The sequence below is a fragment of the Meleagris gallopavo genome, chromosome 5 (genome assembly GCF_000146605.3).
Source record: "Meleagris gallopavo isolate NT-WF06-2002-E0010 breed Aviagen turkey brand Nicholas breeding stock chromosome 5, Turkey_5.1, whole genome shotgun sequence".
NCBI classification, from domain to species: Eukaryota; Metazoa; Chordata; class Aves; order Galliformes; family Phasianidae; genus Meleagris; species Meleagris gallopavo.
In genome coordinates this window covers 33,702,817-33,729,497 of record NC_015015.2, presented here as the reverse complement: position 1 = coordinate 33,729,497, position 26,681 = coordinate 33,702,817, and the positions used below count along the sequence as shown (strand labels likewise).

Below are 26,681 nucleotides of genomic sequence, written 5' to 3'. Positions count from 1 at the left end.
TGAGAGAATTGCAGAAGATGAGAATAGTTAGTTTGCTTTCTCTTCAGCTCTTCATTTGTGAAGCAGAAAAAAAATCTGTAAGAACAGGCAGATTGTGATACTGTCATGCAGGGGAAAACATAAGCTGCAGCTACAGTACTTGGACTGGCTGGTCACATGAGCAGCCGGAGGTACTCTCCAATTAAGCCTGTCTGTCCCTGAAGCAGTGACAAGGCCATCTTAACAATGCTCCCCAACCATCTTGTTCACCCTTTGCTTGTCACAAGCCACCAATAAAGACAGGTAAAACATAGGTAAGATAAACCAGAACACGCATTAACATGAGTTTGCAGAGATTTGCATCTCAAAGATCTATGTGGAGCATCCTAGAGATCAAATACTATTTATATATATACTAATATATATACTAATACTAATACTACTTTAAAATGTCATGCAGTCATGGCTGGAAACACCACCAGGAGATTGCCTTCCCTTGTCCTAATTCAAACGGTCTGAAACAACAGCCTTTCATTATCATACTCAGAGACTGAAAAAAGCAAAAGTAACTACACTGTAGGCTTTCAGGGAAAATATTTAATTCTCAGTATTTTCTAAATCACACCAAATGAAAGAGTAAGGGACAAATTATTATTAATGTTATCAGGTATATTAAACACTATTCCATAATATAAAAGCACCAGAATGTTGGCTGTGCACAAGTAACATTCAATTTAGCAACAGAAATACCAGGTACAAGTATGTATGCATTGTACCTTAAAAGAAAGATGAGAAACAGATGAGTTACAGCTATAACATGCACCATCTACATACTTGGGGGGGAAAAAAAAAGTCAATAAAAAAAAAAGGAAGTGGTTATTTTTCACTAGCCATGATGACAGATCAAATTAATTCCTTCCGATTCCACGGAAATTCTGCAAAATAGTTGAAGGAAAAAAAATGAAACAAATACTAATTTTACACGTTGGTTCTCTAGGATAGCCGCTCATCAGAAAACCGTGGTCTGTCTCAGAGCCTGAATACAGCGTTATGCTTCAGATTCCACAGAGATGATGATCTTTGATACAGCAAACTGAGATTTTCACACTGAGGTACAGAGAAGATGCATCCAATTTCAGATTAAAACACACCTGTATCTCAAAGTGTTAAGATTTAAAAAAGAAAAAGAAAAAAAAAAGGAAAAAAAAGGAAAAAAAAGAAAAAAAAAGGAAAAAAAAAGGAAAAAAAAACCAGCCCTGAGCAGTGTTCAGATAGAAAACTATAAAGCTATCAGGAAGTGTTTGCAGTTACTTCTGAATTAGCCACACTACTCCAGATGCTTTACAGAAACAAAGTAAGCAAGCATATATGTTGCACACACAAAGGGCTAAAAACAGTAATGTAACAAGTTTTCAATTAAAAGTTGGATTTATCCTATAAAGCTAGAAGAATTGTGGCAAATAATCTGAAATTCAGAGAATTTAAAGTTGACTTGACAATGCAGTTTTTTATTGGTTTACTGGTTTAAAAAAGGAAAAGAACAATTGTAAAAGAGTGTTTTCATTTTTTAACCATTCATCTAGCTTGGCAGAAATCTGAAAAACTGATTTCCATAATCACAGCCTTTCTTGCTGAGCAGATCAATCAAGAGAAAAATGTGAAAGATCACACAAGCCACAGAATATAACACACATTACGCAGCTAAACAGAACATCTTCCATTCTGTCTCTTTTGAGGTCTGCACGCATTCAGCATGAAAGAGGGGTACATTACCTACAGAAAGAGGCACAGCACATTAATCACTGGGTAAATGACTTGCAAAATTCTGCAGTTTAAAAGAAGAGACTCAAAAAGGCAAACTCCTTCGCCATCCCACCTCCCTCCCTCAAGGAATTCCTTAAACATTTGATGCATTCAGTTTTGCACAATTTAATGCTACATTTCATCTCTGTGTATGTGAAGGAGATAATTGGGTGATTTGCCTTCAAAAATTTAGTAGGCAACTAAACTGAACATTATACACAGTAAGCATCTTAGTATTTTATTCATTGCATCTTTTATACAGAATAAGCTTCACTGATATTAAATCCACTGCAGTATTCTGTAGATGTAGCAACAAAAGATTACATTATAAACAAAGAACAAAATTTGTACTTAAAAAAAAATTTTTTTTTCTTTTTCAGTTGACAAACATGAACACATTACTGAGAAAAACTGAGATAAGCATGGAAGGTAAGGCCAAATTTTTCTTTTTGGTCTCGAATTGATAACTTGTCTGTATTTACCATAAATATTAGAAGCTAACTGCCAGCAACTAAAAATAAGCATATCTATAATTTTCTAGCAACCAGTACTCAAATAATAGAGAAAACATACAATAAAAGAAGTTTCTTTTCACTCAGACTGACGTCTGCAATCTATGTACACTATGTTAAAATTCCACAATATTCTGGAGGGCAAGGAATTTTAAAATAACCTGCTAAACATTACTTAGAATGGCACTTTTTTAACTCACGTGTCGTACTTCAAAATTGCTATAATAATGAAAACAATACACTGCAAAATGCCTATGCCAGAATTACATAAAAAAGACAAACTACTCCATAAAGTGTCACTGAGACGTTCAACCAAAAATAATATACATTTGTATTTTTTTTCAAGATAGATATTACTGTAAAAATGCTCACATTAAAAAATATAGTTATTATTGTTTGTATTTCCATTAAAACTAGAAGGGACTACATAGAGCCAAAGTATGAGGAATTTGTATATAATGACATGCTTCCTCATTTTATAGCACTAACAAAAATAATAGAGAAAGCTCTATTAAGTATCTTTAATCACGATGGTATTATTTTGTAGTATCTTTTCCAAACTTTGCTAAGACAGTGTATGTGCATGCAAGTCTGTGCACATGTCCTTGTGTACATAAACACACGAGCACATCAAAAATATCAGTGTATATATTATCCAGATACACGCACATCCACATTCCTGCATATAACACTTGTATAATGCAAATAATATGCAGGAACTCTGCCATGTGACAATCAAGAGTCACATGCCGTGCTTCTTTTTTTTTTCTTCTAATGGTTTATCAAGTAAATGTAGTAGCACTTTTATATTTGGCCAAATGTACATGTTAATTTTCAGTAAAGTATGCAGTAAGTGATTTATACATAATGTCATATACAATAAAAGTGATCAAGAATTTGGTGTGAAAGTTGATGGAAAGGAATGTAGACTACTCTAAAAATTAGTATTCAAAGATTAGATAAACAGTATGGCAAATACCTTGGAATTTGTAGAAAGTTTAAAATGCAATTCACGTTACAAAGCCTGGAGATACTTTTATAGATTGAACTTTTAAATATGGATATGACTGGCATTTATTTTTTAGCTTACTTCTATTAGAAATAGACTTGTTTCCTGTACAGGTGATGCATTGTCTATACCATACATAGTAGAAAAATAAATTCTTTAGCAACTTAGAAATAGTTTATAAAACACTTGAAGTTGCATTTTCTTTGCTAAACATGCCAATGTTAGACTGACAACTATAAATAAAAGCTATATAGACAACAGATGTAATGTAGAACAAGTTAAGAATACTACACTTTACAGGACAGACTTTATTGTACTATTAATTCCCTGTGTGCTTTGCAATAGGAATAATGTTGACTTTTCTTTTTTTTTCTTAAAAAAGATAATTAATTGCAAGAATATAACACAATATCAAGATAATTTATAATATACATGTACTTGAAACAGCAGCCGAGTTTATGGTATCATAGTAATCTAGAATGATAATCCAAGTCATAATTAGAAGTACAATACCTAGGACATAAGTGGGAAAGGCAATTTTTATTTTATGCAAATGGAGCAAATCAAACTCTTAAGAACCTTAATACTCAAAATCAGCTATTTACTATAATACATACAAGACGATCTTAAATCTTGTCATAAGTGAAGATTACAACAGTGACCATCATAAAGCTTCTTTTTTAAAACTACACAAAACATTCTAGCAGCTGAATGAGCCAAAACTGTTTTTTTCTTTGCAGATCTAAAAAGGTGTATTTTGAACATGAAAGAAAAAAAGCTGCTATGAAAAGTCTCACAAATAGTGATTACTTATGGTCTCCCCTTTGCTACAACTTGTAACCTTCTGAAATTTTTACCACTAACAAAATATTTAACCAGAAGTTCTGTTTAAATTAAGCAGCATTCTTTTACAGCAAAATCGGTACCAATTGTAATGGAAAATAAACAAGGAAAAAAAAAGAACATTTTTTTTTTATAAATGGTGCAAAACCAAAAAAAAAAAAATCATTCATTCAAATCTTAAGTACAACATACCACAGGAAAAAAAATGAATACAAGTTTATGTGATTTTATATATACATACTCCAAAGAAGTTAATTGTCAGTACCCAAAGTATTTATTGCTATTTATTAGCAATGCATTTTTGTATATCTTTAAAGGGTCACATAAAAATAGATTTAAAGAATAGATTAATTGAAGTCCTAGATTAAAACATTGTTTGGTTTAGAGAATTTTACTACAACAAAGTTCATGTTTATGTATGAAAAGTTATATAACCTTGTATGAAAATGTCATGAACTATTTTCTAAACACTAAATGTATTCCCAAGTGGGAAAAATTAAAATATCTAAAATATATTAGATTAAGTTTACAAGACCATCAATGATCTTTTAAACATGCAGCTGTTTACAGAATTAACAGTTTTACAAAATGTTTAGTTAAGGAATGGAACATAAAGAAATAAGTAGGCAACATCAAAATTTTTGTACAATATCTGAAACTCACTTTTACAACAAGCATGTCCTTGGTATTGTGCTGTAAGAAATAATAAGCAAGTTCACCCACCCTTAACAAACTGTCCACAGGTTTACTTACAAATAAAGATGGAAGGTGAGGCATTGTAAAATTCTCAACAGTGCATTTTGCATTCTTCCATAAACCATCCTAAGCCTACAGTCACGTAAGTAGCTGGAGATTATAAAATAAACTATAGCTGGGCTTTAGTCGTTTATACAGAATGCTTGAATGTGAATAAAATTGCCAAAAATAGCATGTTAAATAACAAAAACAGCCATAAAGCAGGCTGTAAGCACTGAATGTTTCATAAATGTAATTTTTTTAATCATTAAATTTCTATAGAAAAATTTTATTCACAATATATTGTGACAAACTGTCACAGGAATGATATAGTGATTGCAATAAAGTATCATGCAGCAGCAGCTTTGTACTTTATAGCTATTTTTGCTTTTAAAAATTAAACCTCTCCAGTCATGCTTACCACATAGTTTTTACCTGCAGCGTGTACAAATGAGGAACACAGTACGGGATATAACAAAAAAATGTCCAACCAGCTGGATGAGAATTATTTTTCATAAATATGAAGTACATTACTGTATCCTGAAACATGCATGTCTATAGCTTTTCTTTACTGTCCAGTGCCAGGCTGCCTGCAATCATCTTCTATTTATATAATACCAAGAGGGTCTGCTGGTAATTGCGGCTGTATCAGCTGAGGCTGCATTGGTGGTGGTAACTGCAGAGGTACCATTGGCTCCACCATCTGCACTGTGTTGGAAGGCGGTGGCTGACATGCCACTGGGTTCGGTGCTTCTACAATCTCTCCATTGTAGAAGAAAAACTGACACTGCTGAATGAAAGTCTCTATAATCGACTGGTGGATTTTGGTGGTAGAAAGAAACTCTCTGTTTTCAAAATCAGGTCTCATCAAAGTAGGCCAGAAACAAATTGATAAGTTATCAGCAGTCATAAAGTTGGTTTTATATTGCTGACTAACCCTGAAATGAGAATGACATGCACAGAATGAATTAAAAATGGTATGCAATCAACCAGAAGACTTTAAACACATGCCAACATTTTGAAATGATAATAATAAACAGCCTTTAAATTCATCAACCAGCCACCGGATTTCATGTGTTAGAAAATCGATTAAAATGTCTAGACAAATGACAGAACTGGCTTCTTACTGCAGTATAGTCAGACACAGAATAACATTTATGGTACTTAAAAAAAGGAACAGATTAGATCACATGTTAAAAACAAACAAGCGAAAAATATCAAGTGTTGATTAAAGCACATCTCTATGAGCTTTTTCATATTAGCCAGCAAAACAATTTGGCTCTGCTGTAAAAATGAGGTGCTTTAATGGCTGTGGATATTCAAATGTTCAGTACATACATAAAAACAACTATTAAAGAAGAATAATTGTATACAATTTTTTATTGTATGCCACCTATACGGAAAAATGTATACTGTTTTTTAATAAATCACAACCTTGAGGAGGAAAAAAATGATTTTATCATTTTATACTATTTTGTTACCGTTATTTTTTCTCATGGTAGATGTGCAGTCAGAAGCATCCTAAGATTGTGCAAAAGAAGAAGGAACAGGTACTATATCCAGCTTTACACTCCAACCTCTAACTTGGACATTCTTTGCCATTAGACTCCTATTTTGGAAAGAGACTTTTTTCTTCCGCTTCTATAATTCTCTTTCTCCTACCCTACTTCATTTGGTATTTAACACTTCTAAAACTATGAATTACCACGTCACACTGCTCCAAGATCTCTATTTTTCCTTCGATGATCTAAGCAGATAACACTGCAACTCCAGCAATTACTGCAGTAATCTCCCAAAGCAATGCCTAATCAATGAGCTAGCTTTTATTTCTATGTTCATTTTCTTCTTGTAGGCACTTGCTGTATTTCACAAGATGCTAAATTAGTATGAAATAGGTTATCTATCTAACACGCTAGCAGCAACTGCTGCAACTGTGACAAAACTCTGATCAGGAAAATTTTATGACTATCATATTTATTAACTGCGAGCAGCAAATCAAAACAAGTCATCTGGAAATATTTTTTTACGAGCATGTTATGTTTGAGACTTAACTGTTAATATTAGTCCGTATGAATTTTGCTCTTCATATTCATGTAAGTTTTTAAACAAGGCTGGGTTTGAGTTTTTAAAAGTAAAATACTTTTAAATATACAAACTACTGAATTCTTAGAAAATGTGAAGCTATTAAAAGACAGTAGTCCATCTACTTAATATCAACCAACATAACATTAGGTTAAAAAAAATCCATTTCCTATTAGAATGCTGATTTGCCAATATAAGACCTGGGGAACCATTCAAAAAAAGAAAAAAATTAACCCAATTCTGTGCATCACCATCAAAAGGAGGCATTCTTTTCCTATTCTCTCTCACCGTACAGAGAAGTTCATGCTTCTCTCCTTATATTTGTTATGTTTGGCACTTGTCATACTCCTCTGCGAGCCAATCTGTTTAGTGAAACAGCAGAACACTATCCTAGCAAAACAGGTGGAGCTTTTTTCTTTGTTTTCCTGATTTTACCATTTTAATAAATTAAATGAATTCAGCCTCAGTTCCAGATTTCCAGAACTTCACAGAATCAATTGAATGGGAGGAGGTGGAAATTAGACAAGAAAAGAACTGGCAGGTTGTTACTATGTCTCTACGCCAATTAATCCATGGGTTTATCTACTACACTAGTATCATAAACACTGGAATTAAAAAAAAAAACAAAACATTATTTGATGTCAAGACAGTCTATATAAACTAAGAGAGTGTAAAAATAAAAAGTTTTAAATAGGGTTCTATTCAATAGTACCAGAGAGATCAGTTCCTGTGTGCATTATTATCAAATACCTCAAGAAGAAGAATTCAGCAAATAACATTTTGAGGGCAACCTGATCCTCTAGATTCCCTAGGATCAATTCTAATTGTTTTATATTAACAAAAAAAAAAAAAAGCCAATCAACTAACCAAAGCAACCACATAAATATAATACAAAAGCAAATAAAAGACTCAAAGACTCAAATCCAAAAGCCTGGTAACAGTATATTAGCCTACTACAGGATGAAGAACAGCTAACTTTGGAAAGAACTGACACCATTTAAGGAAGAGAAAATATAAGATCCCCCAAAGAAGATGCATCAAGCTAAAAACCACGCTGAGCCATAGAAACAAAGGAATTCCAGAGTTACAACACGGGTACTAGATCACTCTCATGAGCTATAGCTCCCAAATGATGATCTTGAAGGCTTTTTCTAACCTAAGTGATTCTACAAACTTTGTAAGCATTATTTTCATAGGAAAATGTTCAGGAAAAGAATAAGCCTAGCTTTGGAAATTCTATCTTTCTGCAAGGAATGGATTCACTAAATGCATTTCCATAGGTCAGTGCTGTATGAACAACAGGAATAAAACAACATCCAATAAATTTTATTTTATCATTTCTTGCACCAAAACAAAATGCAAAATACTTCAAACATCTTAAGAAGAGAATGCTTGTTTCATTTGGGGGCTATTGGAACAAAAGTAGACAACTCAAATAAAAGATATCTGTTTTTAGTATTGCCAGTGTTATTAAACACTATTAAGTTATTAAAATAAAAATAATGTGATATTAATGATTAATAAGACTACCTGCCTACTAGAACACAAATCCATCCATCCTCTCTAACCAAAAGAATATTTAAGTATCATACACTGTGCAAGGAGCACAGAAACGTATTTGTAAGCATGATGGCTTGACTGCTTTCAACATGAACTTTGCTCAGGCAGAAGACAGTAGTATAACAGGAGCTATGGAAACTTTGCAAAAGCTTCAGGTAAAACGACCTGCAAGAAAGACATACCACTCCTAATGAAAACTTTGTTGCTTCAATAAAGACATTAAATTCAAATGATATGCTGCAGAAGATACTCTCTTTGAAATTCTGTATGATCTCTATTAAACATGAAATCAATCCATAGGATCATGACAATTATCTAGGTGATCATCTCCTACAACTGAATCTATGAACGCTGCCAACATATTTAGCATTAAACTTCAATACAGACTATATTTTTTCACTTTTTTTTCTTAAGAGTTATTGTATTGTGAACTCCTATGACTGTTATTAAAAATGCTAAACTTAAAAATGCTTAACTTTTCTACATACATTTTTCCACAAATTAGTTTTCCATCAACATTCTACTTGTATTTGTGCTTTTTTATTTTCCCTATATAGTATCACAATGTAATTAAAGACAAGTACATTTTTGCTTTAGTTTTCGATGTATAAAAAAAAAAAAGGTTCCCACTTGGGTTCTTTTTCAAGTTTTCTGATTTAAGCAGGGGCTGAAACAAGTTCTTCAGTTTTACTAAAATTCATTATTACAGCAATATTGGCAAGAAAGAAAAAACCTGTTACTGAATATATCACCTACAACCGAATGTCTCCTCAGAAAAATGCAATCTTATTCATAATAGGCCAGAATCAAGATACTCTGTTTTCAAAAAATATTCTTCATTCTAAAGTAACATTACAATTTTATTTAGTAGTAATTAGTGAGAGATCCATCAAAAACTCTGTGCTGATAAATCTAACACTTAAGATACTCAAGAATATGCAATTCCTATGATATAGTAGAAATAACAAAGGTAACTGAGATACAGTTGTACAGAAATAGAATGCAAAAAAAAACTTCTGCAACTTATCAATTACTGTTCTGATGATCAGCATGAGCAGACTGCAAGAATTTCTGATTACACTTCATAGATTGAAAACTTGTGAAAACCACAATAAGTACTACAATTATTGCCATAAGAAAATATTCTCATTCATTTATGATGAATGTACAGTGTTAACTATAAAAGATTGACTTGTATTTTAGCATGTGCATTACTTATTCTAAATAGAGTAAGAGTACACAAATACTGCCTTTATCAACCTGTTCTGAATAAATTTTGTCCAAAGGGTATTTGGACACTACTCCTGAATGAAGGTGATATTCATACTTTCTTTCCTAAAAGAGTAACGTTTTAATTTCATTCAAGGAGAATAAAAAAAACCTAAAAACTTTCATTTTATTCAAGTTTTTCTTCCTAATAAAGTTTTCTGTGTACCTTTAAAAGGATGAGAATGTCTTGAGAGCAAAGGCCAACAAGCACTATTTCTGTTCTCCAGTAAGCTTTGTGTTTTATATATTTCATTTGTCTGTATACATACATGCATTGGGAGTCTATTTAGATCATTAAAAATTGTATTTAGCTCTTTTACTTGCAGCAATCCAGGTACTCAACATTGCAAGCAGATTTTTGTTACTCTACTCTGTACTATGCAAATGGGTGATCAGCTGAAGACTTCTGACAATTCTGAGATTGACACTCTTCTACTGAATTCAAGGAATCTGGTCCATTAAGAACTACCGAAACATTACAAGTGATTTAAATCAAGTCTGTGATGTTCTGTTTTACCTCAGTACATCATTAGTCTGCAATATATAAATTCAATAGTTCTATCTACTCATATGGTTCTATTCTAGGGCTAGAAAATTGAATTTTACTTGGCAAACTGCACACACAAAAAAAAAAAAAGGAAGAAAGAAAGAAAGAAAGAAAATTGATGCATTTTCCTTCAAAGGAAAATACAAACTATATTTGTGATTGAGAGAAGTGTAAAAGTAAGTGCCTAAGTTTCAAAGCTTCCCATATATTCAATGAAAATAGAATCATTTCTGTTGGAAAAGACCTTCAAGATCATCAAATACACCAATCCACCTAACACTACTAGTCTACTGCTAAACCATGTCCCTAAGTGCCACATCACAGATCTCTTCCAATACCTCCAGGGATGCAGACTCCACCGCCTCCCTGACCAGACCATTCCAATTCCTAACCACCTTTTCTGTGAAAACATTCTTACTGACATCCAATCTAAACTTCCTCTGGCCTAACATGAGGCCTTTGCCCTGCATTCTACCTCTTGTCACCTGAGAAGAGAAACATCAAAAATGGTGCAAACTCAGTCTATTCACTAGCTTCAGTGTTTTCTTCTAAACATGCTCTAGCACCTTCATGTCATTCTCATAGCAAGGGGCCCCAAACCAAACACAATACTCAAGGTACGATCTCACCAGTGCCAAACACAGAGGGACGATCATTTCTCTGGTCCTGCTGACCAAACAATTTTCTTGGCCATTGGCCTCTCGGGGCTCACTGATGGCTTATTTTCAGCTGATTGTTAACTCACACCTGTAGGTCCTTTTCTGCCAGGCAAATTTTCAGCTTCTCTTCCCCACAGATATTGCTGCGGGGGTTGTTATGACCCAGAATAAGAAGACTCCTTCCACACAGCAATGGAGAACGCATAAAAAAGAAGTCTGATTTCACTGACTACATAGGGAGTTTAAAAAGTCTCATTTCAACCCCCTATACTAGAAGCCCCAAGTCAGACTGTAAATTGCTTTGCAGGCACTTTTAAAAGATCACGAAAAGCCTACGGTATATACAGAAAATTATCCAGCTGGCTGAAAAACACCACTGTAGAGGAAGGACAGTATTTGTGGGCAATACACTGAACACAATGTAGGCAAACCTGGCCTACATTAGGACAAGTGATGGCAGTAGGCCAAGGGAAGTTCTCTCTCCCCTCTACTCTGCACTGCACTTCAGGTATCCAGACTCCGCTCTGGCCTCTACAATACAGGAGAGAGGTGGACATACTCGAAAGAGCCCAATGAAGGAGCAAAAGACAGAAGATCCCTCAAATGAGGAAAGACTGAGCAACTGGGACTACTTACTCTGGAAAAGCCCAGAGATAATCTTATTTAAGTATCTGATAGGAGAGTGCAAAAAAGATAGACCAAGAATTCTGAGTGGCACGCAGTGACAGGACAAGATACAAGAAGATACAAACTGAAACACATGAGATTCTGTCTGAACACAAAAATCACTTTTTACAACAAAAAACCCTCATTTTTTAAAATTTATTTTAATTTGTAAAATAAATTAATAATAAAATAAAAATTATTTATTTTAAAAATTTATTGTCAGGGTGATTGCACACTAGCAAGTTGCCTAGAGAGGTTGTGGAGTCTCCATTGTTAGAGATACTCAAAACCCAACTGCACATCATCCCAGGCAGTCTGTTATTGCAGATCCTACCACAGCAAGAGAGGTGCACTAAATCTTGAGAAGCCCCTTATAATCTCAACAATTCTGCTGTTCTGTCTTAAAAATAAATAAATAAATAAAAATAATTTAAAAAAAAAATCACAAGCAATAGTACAGTACTGGGAAACAAAGATTTGTCTAGGAAAAAAAAATTAGTTATTTTAGCTGTGACTAAATGTTTATTATGTCTTTTAATAATGTTGTTAGCCATCTTACTGAGTGGATTTCAGAGAATCACCTAGAGTTTTGCTGAGTAAGAAACATGAGCAAGCTAATCTTTTTATGAGCGAATATTGTACACTTGGACAAATAAAAGATCAGTAAATTAAATTTAAAAACACAAAAAATTACATTTCTATGCAAGAGGCAAGATTTAGGAAGCAATTCATTTTATTCTACATTTTAATTATTCAGCAGAAGTTCTGCTTGCTACATTTTAGAGGCATAAGCTGATCTTGCTTTAATAGGTAGGGAATAGGCCACATAACCTCCATGTTCCTTTAAATCTGTATTAGTCTACAACATTAACAGCTGCTTCCTTAGAAAAGAGGTCTGCAGCTATTGTACATACTGGCTCTGTGAAGTTATTTTGTTCTATACAGATATCATTTTTACATCTCTACAGTAGCTGTGATGGTAGATATCTATGCATCAATTAAATCAGGCATCATAATATATCAATGTCTAATTCATAATTTTTAATTTCCACTTTCAACATTATACTAACAGAGGAGAAATGCAGCATGACATTTTCAATTCTAATAGGTTGGGTTTTTTTGATGTTAAAACTTAAACAGAATTTTAGTAGAAAAATACTAAACCTGTTCAGATGTGTTATCACGTATTTGAAGACATCATAGTTCACTGGGTGGAACTTCTTCACAATTTCTTTTAATTCATGTAGCCGTTCTGTCTTATCCAGGATCTCTATAGAAATAAGTGACATTTTCTCATACATTTAGAAAGAAATACCGAATAAAGTGTTGCTAAGTCTTTTTCTAACTATAAGAAGCACAGATATCTACAGAGAAACAGAAAGTGAGAAAATACTCAATAAAATTCCTATTTACATGTATTATTACAAAGAATTACCTTTCCATAATAAAGTGGAAACTATCTAAATACAAAAAATGTTTTTCTGTTTTTAGATGGAATCATTTATTTCTATTTAACAGTCTTCTTAACAGACCATCTTGATCAACTTGTTGGCTTGTATACGGCTAACAACGAGACAGGGAAATCTGTAAGATTTCCCATTGCTTGCAAAATGTTCTTAACACGTAAGATTTATACAGACTATAGTTTCACAGAGTTTTGGGGGATGAAAGACATTTTCATGAAGTTATAAAATCTTAAGCTACCAGTCAAATAATAAAAAATTATTATAAGCCTGGTGCAGCTACTTTAACACAAATTTTCACAGGTTCAATGGGTATTATTTCTGTTTTAAGAGGAAGCAAGCAATAGGAAAAGGACTAAGAAAAAAAATATGGATTATAGAAATGTACAACAAATAAGTGCACTTGTGACATCAAATTACATACAGCAAGCAGCTGACATGGCTTAAAATTTGAAATAAACTTGCAGTTGGGTTCAGTTATCTTAGGATCCATCAACATAAATGGAATTCCAGAATACAGTTTTACAGTGGAAAAGTTGGTGATAATGACTCTCTTGCAATAAAATTGTTAACAATGGTGTGAGAATTACATGAATCCATACTACACAAACAATTATTCAAGTATTAAAGAACTCTAGTTTCCACTCTCAAAATGATTTTTCATAAGCTGTTGTTACACACATTCACATTTTTGCCATATTCTACTGTGTAGAAAGGTTTGTTTCAATAGAAAGACTTCAATTCCTATTTAAGCCTAGTATGCTACAGTAATACATAATTTATTAGTAATACGTAGTCAAAAGAATGTCCCACTTGTCCCACTCAGCTTGGAAAATCATAAATTGGTAAGAAAAAAAACACTATACAAGGGATTTGCCTGAAAATTAAAGTGAAAATATCAAATAACATGCCTATAGATGTCATCCAAAAATACAAAATTTCTACTGTAATATACACTAACCAAGTCTAGGTTGAAGCCTTAGGCTTTCAGCAATATTGACATATTTTCATTTAAAAAAAAACATGGCAAAAATGTGTAGTGCTTTCCTAAAACAGTTTGCTGCCAGTCCAATTGCCCAAATTGATCCCAAGAAAGATATTCTTTAAAAAGGGAACCATGTAGTCACATTTTCAAGTTTGAAACATTTGTAAACACAATTAACCTTTTCATCCCACACTTCAAAAATAATTTGAAAAAAATGTCAGATTCACCATAATGCTCCACAGACATGCAACTTCTAAAGCCTATTCTGAATGTAAGACATTATGAAATCAAGATATGCTTTCTTCCACACTTGTAAATAACTACGATACATTTCCAAGTGCTACTATTGCAGTGCTAGTAACAGGAAAAAAAGAGATTCCTCCAATTAAATTTCCTACATAGAGGAGAAATAACAGACTACAATTTATTTATAATAACTAATGTAATCATATAATTCTGTTCTCATCATATAATTCTGTTAATTTTAAAGAACATTAAAAAAAATAGCACACCTAAGCAATTAAAAAGTCAGTGCAGCAAGCCTTTTTAACTTACAGTGAATTAAAAACTGCAATAACGATAAATATTGTGAAAAAAATACAATCAAGACAATATTCTCTTTACTTACTTGATGCTTCTAACAACTCTTGATGCAAAGAGTAAGGAATTAATGGATCTGGCAGATCTGCAAAAAAAGCTTTAAGAGCTCCAGCCACAGCATTTACTGTCACTTCCATAGACTCTAGACTGATACTATGATCTGTAAGACAAAATTAAAAGCAGTTTACAATTATGATTCTTCAAAATATTTTTTATGAAAGAATTTATTTATTTAAAACACTGAAAGTGAAAACCTTGCCTAGCATTTGTCAAAAACAGAGTGAACCAGTGAGTAAACTGCCATCGCTTTGACATACATGAAATAAAGTCTGACAGTATTAAGAAAGCAGTAGATCAAAAAATAAAACTGTCTGACTCTCCATGCAGACTTAAATGCTTTTCTATGTGACACCAACCAGGTTCTGATAATTAATTCTGCCCAAAAATGAGTTTCAAAATCCACATCCCAAATTTTATTGAAAAAAGGCATAGGGTACATCAATATGCAGAATTTGTGTGATGCTTTTTTACATGGCCACGAGGCCTTTTAAGTAAGGACAAGACTACATGCCAGTGATTGCACATGGCCATATAACCTACTGCTAGATTCCCAAATAACAGAAGCTTTATATGTTATATTTAGAGATTTTAATTTATTTAACACAAGATAAAAGTCATACTAGATAATTTTAAAACTCTTCAAACGTCCATTCCACTCAGAACATCATGTAATACAATGACATAAGAAAATCTAGCATTATATTCAGATTATCTGAAACAGATAAGTCATTAAAAAATGTGCCTTTATTCACTTTATAATTTAGGAGGAATTTTACTATTTCACAAACTCAATTTCATTACTAATACCAAAGAGGACTTTTAACATGGTTGTTTTGGTGTTGTTTTTTTTTTTTCATTTATAAAGGTCAGTTGATGTAATAAATTTAATGAGAAAGCAGGAAGAAAAATAATGCTGACCCTCTCAACAAATCCAAATGAACATTTTTCTGCTAATCATATTTCGATACATTCCAACATGACAGAGGTGGTACTACAGATTAATTACTAAGATTTAATTGTTAATTCACATTAATCAAGAGAGTTTTCAATAAAATAATTGTCAAGAAGTTCTGCATTTTGGGGAGGAGAAGTGGATGCTTAATGTTGAGAACTTCATGCGCTATTATCCTAATATAAGGAGCAGTTAGTACTCCATCTAAACACATTTATTCAACTAGAAAGCCACCTAAAAATTTCACAGGAAGAACTCAAAATTAGTTTTAACCAGCTACAAGATTCTCTCCCATCCTTGGTTTACACACAGCTTCGTTAGTTACATATAGCCTAGACTACATCAATACAACCTACCAAAGAGTAAAGCACTCAGTGCTATGGAGATTAGTTTGAATGTAAAACTCATTTACACTGACTGTACTATTTTATAAATCCATGGAGAATCCAAGTTCTTTTGGCTTTAAATAATGAAATCTGTCGTTACCTTGATCAAACTGTTTCTGAATGTTGTCTTGATCTGTTTTATTCCCACTAACACGGTACAGGCCTTCAGTACATAATCCTTAGAAGGAGGAAAAAAATACATTCAAAAATAGCTAATGTACTACAGAGCAAAACAAAGTCAGCCATAAGTACTTACAGAGAAACCACATGTAGTGCCTAAAAAGTAACATTAACAATTACAGTGATACAGAACTTCCAAACTGTGAAATACCAGTTGCATTTTTGTGTTCAGTACTCCATTTAATGTCAGTCAGGAGTGGAAAGATTGTTAGGAAGTAGAGGATCTCCAGGATTCTCATTATTACCTTGTCTTACTACATGTTACGGAATTGTCATAAATGCAGCAGGCATTCCAGGTAAAGAACATTACAATAAAAATTCACATCTCTATTATGAATACTCAAACACACAGATGCGCACACACACACACACACACTCTCTACTTGCTTGCTCCACTCCATTGATAATGCATTCTATCATAATGCAATCTGTTTTACCCACAGCTACTCACTAAACGGAAGGATCTGACCTGCTAATGGTGGTTACCCATCATCTTTTTCTTTGTTAATTTGGAAACCATTAAGGAAGACAACCAGTACATTGTGCTGTAATTCTCCACCTTTATGGATACAAAAATATCCATATGGTATATCTCCATAGCAGGACATGGTTTAATTAAAAGGAATCAAGTTCTAAAGCTCTATGAAATTTCCTGACTTTCTACCATTGCAGACGAGTACATGAACACGTTTTACGGTATCAGGTCAATACTGCAAGATAAATTCTGTCACATAAACTCTGAATGTTTACATTACTGAGAAACACTAGGAATCCTGCTAACACGGTCAAAACACAGAATGCACTTAACTGCTTCGAACCACTGATTATTACTCTCCTAATTCCATTTTTCCCTCTTAATTTCCTTCACAACTCCCATATCTCCTTACTAGCTCCATCAAAGCTACCATAGTAAGTTTTGACTATTATTTTCTTCAATAAACCTTTAATTTAGCTTTCCAATTTCATAGCCAACAGTTTTCTCTTCTAAACATTTACCTAAACAGAAAAAACAGAAAATGCTCAAGAAACAAGAGCATTGTTCTGTGATGTCATCAAAAAGCATCAGGAGATATAAACTGGTAGCAAAGAGCAGAAGGTGGGATTCAATAATTTTCACAGCTGGAGGGATTTAAAATTTGTCTTCAAAACAGTGTCCTGAATGTTATCCGATAGAAATACCCTGTACTCCTCTTACCAAATCTGTAAGTAAAGATAACCAAAAAAAAAATCAATGATAGATAACAAGCTAGGACCACTTAATATGGAAGCATTCTCAGTTGCAGCTCTTCCAGCCTCAGGCTATTTTGTGTTTTATCCAACTACTATTCAATTTCTTTCTGTAGAAAGGGAATTGAATCTGCTACAATATCATTTTCAGAGAAGTCCAATTCAGTCACTGTTTAGTAGCAGTATTTAAATCTTGAATACTTGAACTGGGCTGCTGCGGAGACAGAGATGCTCGGTCGTAGTATTTAGTAGTTATTCTTTCAATTTTACCACAGGGCAGACAACTCTTTGTTCAGACAAGTATAGCTCTGAGATACTGAAAAAGATAATGTACAGAACTTCAGAAACATTTCAAGAGATATCTACTGAAATTAAGCATTTTCCAAGAATAGCAGCTAACTGTTGCAATTCTGGATTAAGCTAACTAAATTAGTTTTTTAAATTCCTCACATAAATACTTCCTCTTGCTGGAGAACTGGGCCCATGGGAACATAACGGGGTTCAACAAGGCCAAGTGCAAGGTGTTGCTTTTGGTCCGGGGCAATCCCAGGTATTTATACAAGCTGGGGGAAGATCTCCTTGAGGGCAGCCCTGCAGAGAAGGACTTGGAGGTGCTGGTGGATGAGAAGCTGGACATGAGCCAGCAGTGTGCACTTGCAGCCCAGAAGGCCAACTATAACCTTGGCTGCATTAAAAAAGATGTGACCAGCAGGGAGAGAGAGGTGATCAGCTTCCTCTACTCAGCTCTTGTGAGGCCCCATCTGGAGTACTGCATCCAGGCCTGGGGTCCCCAGTACAGGAAGAACGTGGAGCTCTTAAAGCAGGTCCAGAAGAGGGCCACTAAGATTATCAGAAGGCTGGAGCACTTCTCCTATGAAGAAAGGTTGAGGGAATTGGAATTTTTTAGCTTGGAGAAGAGAAGGTTCCAGGGAGACCTCAGTGTCACCTTCCAATCCTTGAAGGGAGCATATAAACAGGAGAGGGAACAACTGTTTACATGAGTTTATAGTGATAAGACAAGGAGGAATGGTTTTAAACTAAGATAGGAGATTTAGGTTAGATATTAGGAGGAAGTTTTTCACAAAGAGGGTGGTGATACACTAGAACAGGTTGCCCAAGGAGATTGTGGATAGCCCATCCCTGGAGGCATTCAAGGTAAGGCTGGATGTGGCTCTGGGCAGCATGGTCTGGTCGTTGGTGACCCTGCACATAGCAGGGGGTTGAAACTAGATGATCTTTGAGGTCCTTTTCAATCCAGGCCGTTCTATGATTCTATGATATACATGTTTGTAATGTCTGATGCATCTAAGTCTTCAAGTACGACACTGTAGTTCATCAGTTTTAGATTTTAACTACCATGACTCTCACTTCCTCTGAAGAACACATTAACTTCAGAACAAGGTCTCCTAGGGCAATATCCACTTCCCAACCCATTAAGTAGTATATGGCTGAGGAGAGGTAGGAGCAGAGGGAGAAGAAAACAGCTGTTTTTCTGTGATATATCCTCCCATCTATGGTGGCTTGCATATATTTTCGCATAAGGAACTGTAATCACCATTTGAGGATTTATCCTCCATTAAAATTCATCTAAATCTCCTTGTCATTTACATATGGACTTTACAACAACCTGTGGCAGTTTTGTAACTCAGTAATACACATTGTGAAAACACACTGGTTTTATTGCTCAGGATCTAAAGTTTTTCAGGAAATCTTTTTTTCCGTTTTTCTGCGTTAAAAATCAGGGAGTTCTCTACTCTTTGTCAGCACCACTCATGTTTTTTGTTTATTTCCCTTTCTCAGAAGTTTTCTTAGCTAATTAGCTTAGCTCTTCTTTGTGCAAAAATTAACATTATTGCTCTATGCTGTTTCTTTTACAAATTCTATTTTACTTTAAGACAGATTGATAGCAATTGTAACCAATGCAACACATGGAATTATACAATAGTACGTTTTTATTCCCCATTCATTCTCTCTCTTTTTAATTCTTTTAATTCTTCCTCCTTCTTTGATACCAAGTACTGAGAGTTAATGTTTTTAGACAGCTTCTACGATGATTTTAAAGACTTCGCTTGAGTGACAACAGCTATACCAATATTTAGCTTGCCTAAGAGTCACACAGTATCTGCCAACTTGGCAACTGTAGCCAGGTTCTCAGTATCACTGTACTGTCTACATCTCTGAACACATGCCATTTAATCACAGCAAGTCATCTTCTTCACAGTTTAATTCTTTCCCCTACAGTGACCAACTGAATTTTTTTAGGAATCATTTGCAACTATAGCAGCCAAGATAATCACTCTTACAGTTACCTTTGTAAATTCTGTGATCTGTATCATGCCATAATTTTATTCCACAGATTGACCTAGCGTAACTATGCTCAATCCCTATGCTATATAGACTACACAGGACTAAAGGAATCTCCACCTCACTCATCCAGAATTTGTATCCCAACAGTGTATGTGAGTACAAAGCAAAGACTACAAATTATTTTCTAGTAAGAAAAGTCTAGCACTAAACTGCTTTAAATACATTTAAAATTCTTCATTTACAGTACTCCTAATCTGTACACATTAGCACTGTTATATAAAGACTCATGACATTCAATTCACAAATTCAAAAAAAGAACCAAAAACAAATGTTTAAGTGTTTTTTGTAATAATGTATAAGACATTGAAATATTTAATAGAAAGTAAGCAGTATAAAAAAAATTTCAGTACTTTTATGAAGTTTCAAAAATAGAAAACTCTCATCCAATGCTGAATAGTTCTGTAATTTTCATAAACCAATCATTAAACAAGTACTAAATTACTTCATAAAAAGTTACTCAATCATTTCATAGTCTGACATTTAAAAATAAAGAAGAAAATACTTCAATTAAGATGATGAGAGACAGTAATTCACTTTTTCTGTGCGCGTCAAATAAAGGGTAGGAATGGTCTTTACTTCATTAAATATGGGTTAGATATGAAGACACAATACCTTTGATCACTGTGAACATAGAGGAAGGTAGGGGAATAAGAGCTACTGTATAACTGGAGGCACTCCGCAAGACATCAATGTCTTAGTCTTATCTGCATTGTTTAGAAATTCTTTACACAATTCTCATGATGTTTACTTTGAAGATACACCTTAATTATCAATATAACTCAAGTGTACAACATGTGTTTATGAACATTTCATAACATATTTGTTTACAGTTCTCAATTATTCTCAAACACTAATAAATTAACACACGTGCTCCTCCTCCATCTGTCTGGTAGTCGGTCTTCCATCAGAAGAAACAACTGATGCCTGTTTTCCCCTCTTCTTGAGTTGGACAGTTTCCCTGCTGCTAATTAATTCCAAAGTTGCAAAGCTTAAACTGGTGTACAACATCGTCAGTACTGAAACTTCCTATGTCGATTTTGAAGTGACCATGGAATCACTCTGGTTTTAAGGGAGCTCAGGAGCTCATCTACGCCAACCTCCTACTCAAACACAGGGCAATGCTAAACTCAGATTAAGTTGGTAGATCTTTGTCTAGTCTGATTTTTAATACCTCCAAGGACAGAGAGTGATCAAGATCTTTGATCACCATTTGAACAGTGGTTCCAATGTTCAAATAATCCTCAGAGGAAACATTTTCTTACCTACTTTAAACCTCCAATTTTAATGATCGTTGTTTCTAGTTCTCCTGCCATGTACTTCAGTACTTTAGCTTTGTTGTATCATCTCAGGATTCCTATAGGCATGAGAAAGATACTTTTAAATAACTTCTTAGCCATTTTCTCAAAGATGAATCAACCCAGTTCCCATTGCCTCTCCTTACAGGCTATGAGCTCTAGCCCTTGACTTTCTTTCCGCTACACTCACTCAAGTTTGTTTCATTTTATTTTGGTAGTACTTCCGATAAGGCCTAACATGGGCTGAGTAAAGAGGAATAACCACTTCTATTGATTTATTACCTATCCTTCTCTTGAGACAGTCCAATACATCCTCAGCCATCACTGCTAGCAGGATGCACTACTGACATGTGCTTAGTCTGCTTACCATCAGGGCCCTTCAACTGCTATCCAGCCAAGCCAAGTCCTCAGCATTACCACTGCAAGAACTTAGTCTCTGCATGTGTCCTCGCTGAATTCCACAAGGTTCCTGTTGTCCCATTCTTTCTTCGTCTACATCTCCCAGAATAGAAGTCCTGGCCTTGAATGTATTAACTGCAACTCCCAGTTAAGGGTGATTCATAACCTTGAAGAGGGTTCAAGTTGCACTACAGGGCTATTTAACTCTATTACTGTCCAGAATCATGGTCTATAAATGTTCTTTTTACATACATAGATTTGTGAGTAGCTAAGCCAACTTGGCTGATCATTATGACTGAAAAACTTGCCTAGTTCCCTGCTTCATCAGTCATCCTTCCCATCCTTCCCTTGCTCTACTCATATGTGCAGAGTCCTGCTCCCTGCCTTGCACCTGTATTGACACATATTTGAACCTTAATTTACCAGATGTAATACTAACCAGCAGTCCCCAGTCCACTTTTGCCAAGTCGGTGAACTGCACCGATTCAGGTAAAGATCTAACAAGCACCCACAAAAGAAGTGGCAGAAGCATGCAGCATGAGAGGATCTTCAGAACTTACTGGCTATTATGTTGCTTTTTATTAAACAACACTTAGAATGTTGGGTCCACACACCAGGGTTAACGGAATGGCCCTTACCCATTTTGTTTCTCTGTTCAACAGAATAGACCTCTAAAAGCCTCTAGCTCTCCCAAGCCATTTGAATAAGAGAGAGAAATCGTCTTGAATTTATGGATTTTGTAGCCATTAGATTCCAATGATATGCCAGCCTTTTTACCTCATGTGGCTCCACTGACTCATTCTCTCATACAGCTCTTTGCCTATTTATTCACTATCCTCATTCTCAGAAGACAAATATTGCATTGTCTGCTTTTAGTATAAAAATCTGGCCTAGTGGCAGATTAAGTGCAAAAAATCTGGGTATAATTCATGGAAGACAACATTCCTTTACTCATTCTAACTCCAAGACTTAAGCAAAAACATATAAATAAAAAAAGCTGTAATTATTTTCCAAATACACAATTTCTGATTTCAACTGTAGCTCTCCGAAGAGATCATTCAAGACAGTAAGAGATGTGGCTCAATCAAATCGACTCACACTACTTTGTTCCAATCAATGTCTCACATATACTGAGTAACTTAATAAATTATTACAATACATACTAACCTCTTTCCTTTATGGCTTCATGTGTAGTTAACACCATAGCAACATTATTGGTTTTTTATTAAGTATTGAATTTAAAATTAATAACCTTATCAATTAAGCACATACTAATATTCTACAATGATTTTTTATAATTGAAAACCCAAAGAAAAAACACACAGTACATTACGTTATTATTATTAGAGCTGCATAAAGTCAAGCACTACATGCATTAAATTGCAAACTGTGTTAGTTTTCATAATACTGATTTGATTTCTCCTTATTAGTAAACAGACTGAAATGTAATTTTTATCAAACTTTTCACTTATCATTTAACAATACATACAAAAAAAAATCCACAACACTTTAAAGCAATACCTAAATATTAAAAAAACCCACTGATGTACTTGATATGTTAGCACGAAATTTTAGTACAGATGATTGTAAGTCCAGGAAACTTACAAATAATCAATAAAAGTGTATGGATGTATGTGTTGGATAACACATAGATAAACAGTCCTTGTAAATAAATTGGAGACATGTAAAATAGCATAAAAACGTACATCATTACAGCAAAACACCCAAGCTATGAGCCTGCCATAATCACAATAAACACAATGTTCTACGTTTAAATCTTAGAACAGAACTAGTATTTAACATCACTTTATGTGCTTTTGCAATATAAAATTCAATCGTGCCACCAACAATGAGCCAATAATAACTTTTTTTGTTGACGTCGCCTTCACAAAACTGTGTTCTTCTCTTTCAAATAAAACTGACTACTTCTGAACCTGGGCAGCTCTGCAGAAGTCATGTACTGTACAAATATTATAGAATATCCTCCTTAACTCTCCATATGACAATTGTTACAGGGAAGTGCATTCATTCTATTAAAACAATTGAGATTCAAAAATTGTCTCAACTTTGCTGTCTATGCTAAGAAAAAATACAATATACTAAAAGACATAACTGTCTACATTGGATAGAATTTAAAAAATAATAAAGAAGTTATTTTTTCTCCTACATCTTACCATAGCAACACTAGCTCTACAGAAAAACAGTCACAACAACTTTCTTAAAAATCTAAACTCAACTTAGTTTTGATATTATCAATGCTTCTCTGCTGTGTACATAAATCTAGTCTGCAGAACACCAATATACTTCATAATTTTATTTTAAGTGATGAAACAAAATGACTTTCTATTCATTCAAACAGGGGAAAGCAACAAAATGAACCAGAAGCATTGCATCCTCAAAACCTTCTTTTGGAAGCCCTCAACTGAAAATAACTACTAATGTCAAAAAGTCTATTTAAATAGCTGCCCTCAAAAGCAAGTTACATAGTGCTTTAATAAGAACGTGACAGAGGTAAAAGAACACAAACACTAGCAGCTTGTAAGTAATGTTATGTCACCAACAATATAAAAGGGCTTACACAGTCTGTAAAAGGTTACAGGTAACCTTTTACCTTCACATAAAAAGGTTACAGTTAATGCTCTAGCATTAACTACTTCACTCCCTCAGTTTCTACTTTAAATGCTATAAAGGCAAGTTTAAAAAAAAAATATATATATTATTATTATTATTATTATTACGTTACTTACTTACGTTACTTACTACTACGTACGTTAACGTTAACGTTAACGTTAACGTTACGTTAACGTTAACGTTAACGTTAACTAACTAACGTAACAACTAACGAACGTAAAACTACGTAATAACTACTAGTAGTAGTTAACTAACGTACTACTATATAGTATATACGTACTACTACTACTACTACTACTCTACTACTCTATACTTATTAATATAGTAAGTAAAGTAAACGTAAAAATAAAAAATCAAGTCCCAGATTTTTTTTTTTTTTTAAACAGATGTTATTTGCCTCCTTACAGTTAAATCACTGTGGACTTAAAATTCTAGCTGGAAAATATCAACCTAACAGGAACACACAGAAAATATTTTCAGATGTAGGTATTTAAACACCTAGACATTGAGTTAAGATCCCCTATCTTCACCTGAGCTACCTTTATCCTGACAGGATTTTATGGCTCCTTCAGATAAAAAAATCTGTTGAGTTAGAAAAGGCCAGAATTTTTCAGCTCTTGGATTTACTTTAGTTTTTTCCAAACTGTTCCTCTTCCACTGATGCACACTTTTTCTTTTTTTTTTTTAAACACTGTGAGAACATTTTAGAACAGCATGATAAGACAGAAAAATTTGAACACATTTTCTGCATGCTCTCAATTCTTTAATGTTTACATTGGGATCTTCAAGAACACTTGCTGATCTTATCAGAGCATCCAAAGTAAAACAGAGAAAACTCTGTTCTACACTCGGTACTTTTTGCCTCAGGGACAGTTTAGAAATTAAGTAGAAAGCACCATCTTGTATCATTTCATGAGGCAGAAGGAGGATACATTAAAAATTGAAGCTGGCCCTTCAATTTGAGGTTAGCTCTATCTTCATTAGAAAAAAAAAATACAATTCAGCCATGATGCAAATTAAATTTGATAATACAAAGAGAAGGAGCTGAACACAATGAAATATCTTAAAGGGAAAAGCTAAGCAGTTATGCCCTCTATGTATGTAAAAGAAGGAAACATACTGACTAGTTTCCTTCAAGCAGAGCTAGAATACAGCTCTTGATTAAAAAGAAAGATGATCATCATCAGTACTGGTGCATCTGAAGGACCAGTTACTACTAATAGTACTTGCTAAGAGACAGCTGAATCACTGCAGGACTCCCCAGGGCCAAACAGCTGATACAGTAACTTTACCTATTGGAAACTCCCGACTCTAGACTGAAGCTAATAGATCTTGACCTGCCTTCTGTGGACTGATCATCTCCAAAACTGTATTTGTGGAACCTTCTACCAGACAGACATGCATCATCAACTCTGGGACTACTTCAGCAGAGGACTTGAGCAACACAAGTGAAATTTTAATTTCCCCTTAATACCCCTTGAAGGCAAAAATAGATTCTATCCAAAGAGAAAGCTGTGCGAGAACTACAACACATGGTCTGAACCTCATCAGATACCTACTGGATATTAACCTAACATAAAAATAACATACACTAAAAATGAAATTCCCACAGCCAAGTATGAGAGTTGAAAAATCAACCAAATCTACTTACAGAGAATCCGTAGAAGAAAAACTGTTAAAGATCAAAAATAAAGGTTTTGATCCATTTTCACGAAATGATTAACACTTTTGAGAAGCCCTGCTTATTTTGAACCCAACAGCAGTTTAACTAAACATCTTATCTTACAGAGATAGATCATTAGAGAAAAAAAAAAAAGTGTTAAATTGACTGAGTGCTTAAGTCTGATGATTATGTGTAAAAAAGACAACTAATCACACTTCCATTCTATTCCATTCTATAAGCTAGTAAAAAGAATACTTTCAGAGAAATAATAGATTTTCTTTTAAAAATCTACCACAAAGTCAAGGTATCAAACAGCATTACTTCAAAGAAATTTTCATTAGGCCTGGATTTGTTCTGTTGTTGTTGTTGACAGTATTCTTACAAAGCTAATCACGTTCAAATTTAAGATCTTGTTTCTAAATTCTATAGATTTTTTTTTAAGAAGTCTTTTCTTACTGGTGAAATGCCTGTTTGAATAATACAGCATATACATAGTATCTGTAAGAAGGCATTTTTAAATAACACAAACTTAGAACAACTCACTCAAAATTATGCTTTTGTTGACTATACAACAGCAATCACAAAAGAAATATTAAATGATCATCTACCACTCTATTACCCCTTGCTCTTCTTTCTCTTTCTCCATTTTTTCCTGGGTGAGGCGGGGAAAGTGAAAGCAAAAGGGAGGAAATTCTGCTCTTATCTGCAGGCAAAGGATCAATCAGAGATAAATGCTAAAGACAGACTAATACTTACATCTCTGACTCCCAAAACATCAGTACCTGAGGTTCCAACTGTTGCTTTTTTTT

At 34.0% G+C, this 26,681-nt stretch overlaps 1 protein-coding gene across 1 annotated transcript in view; it reads right to left on the bottom strand.

Moving 5' to 3' along the window:
* Positions 1-2,783: 2,783 nt before the first annotated feature.
* Positions 2,784-26,681, bottom strand: part of ARHGAP5 (Rho GTPase activating protein 5) — a 39,822-nt gene continuing 15,924 nt past the window's right edge. The window contains exons 3-6 of the mRNA XM_010711661.3: positions 16,211-16,288; positions 14,741-14,872; positions 12,829-12,934; positions 2,784-5,819 (exon numbers count right to left, since the gene is read on the bottom strand). Of these exons, the coding sequence (XP_010709963.1) occupies positions 5,489-5,819; positions 12,829-12,934; positions 14,741-14,872; positions 16,211-16,288 (647 nt within the window). The 3' untranslated portion in view covers positions 2,784-5,488. The remainder of the gene's footprint in view (positions 5,820-12,828; positions 12,935-14,740; positions 14,873-16,210; positions 16,289-26,681) is intronic.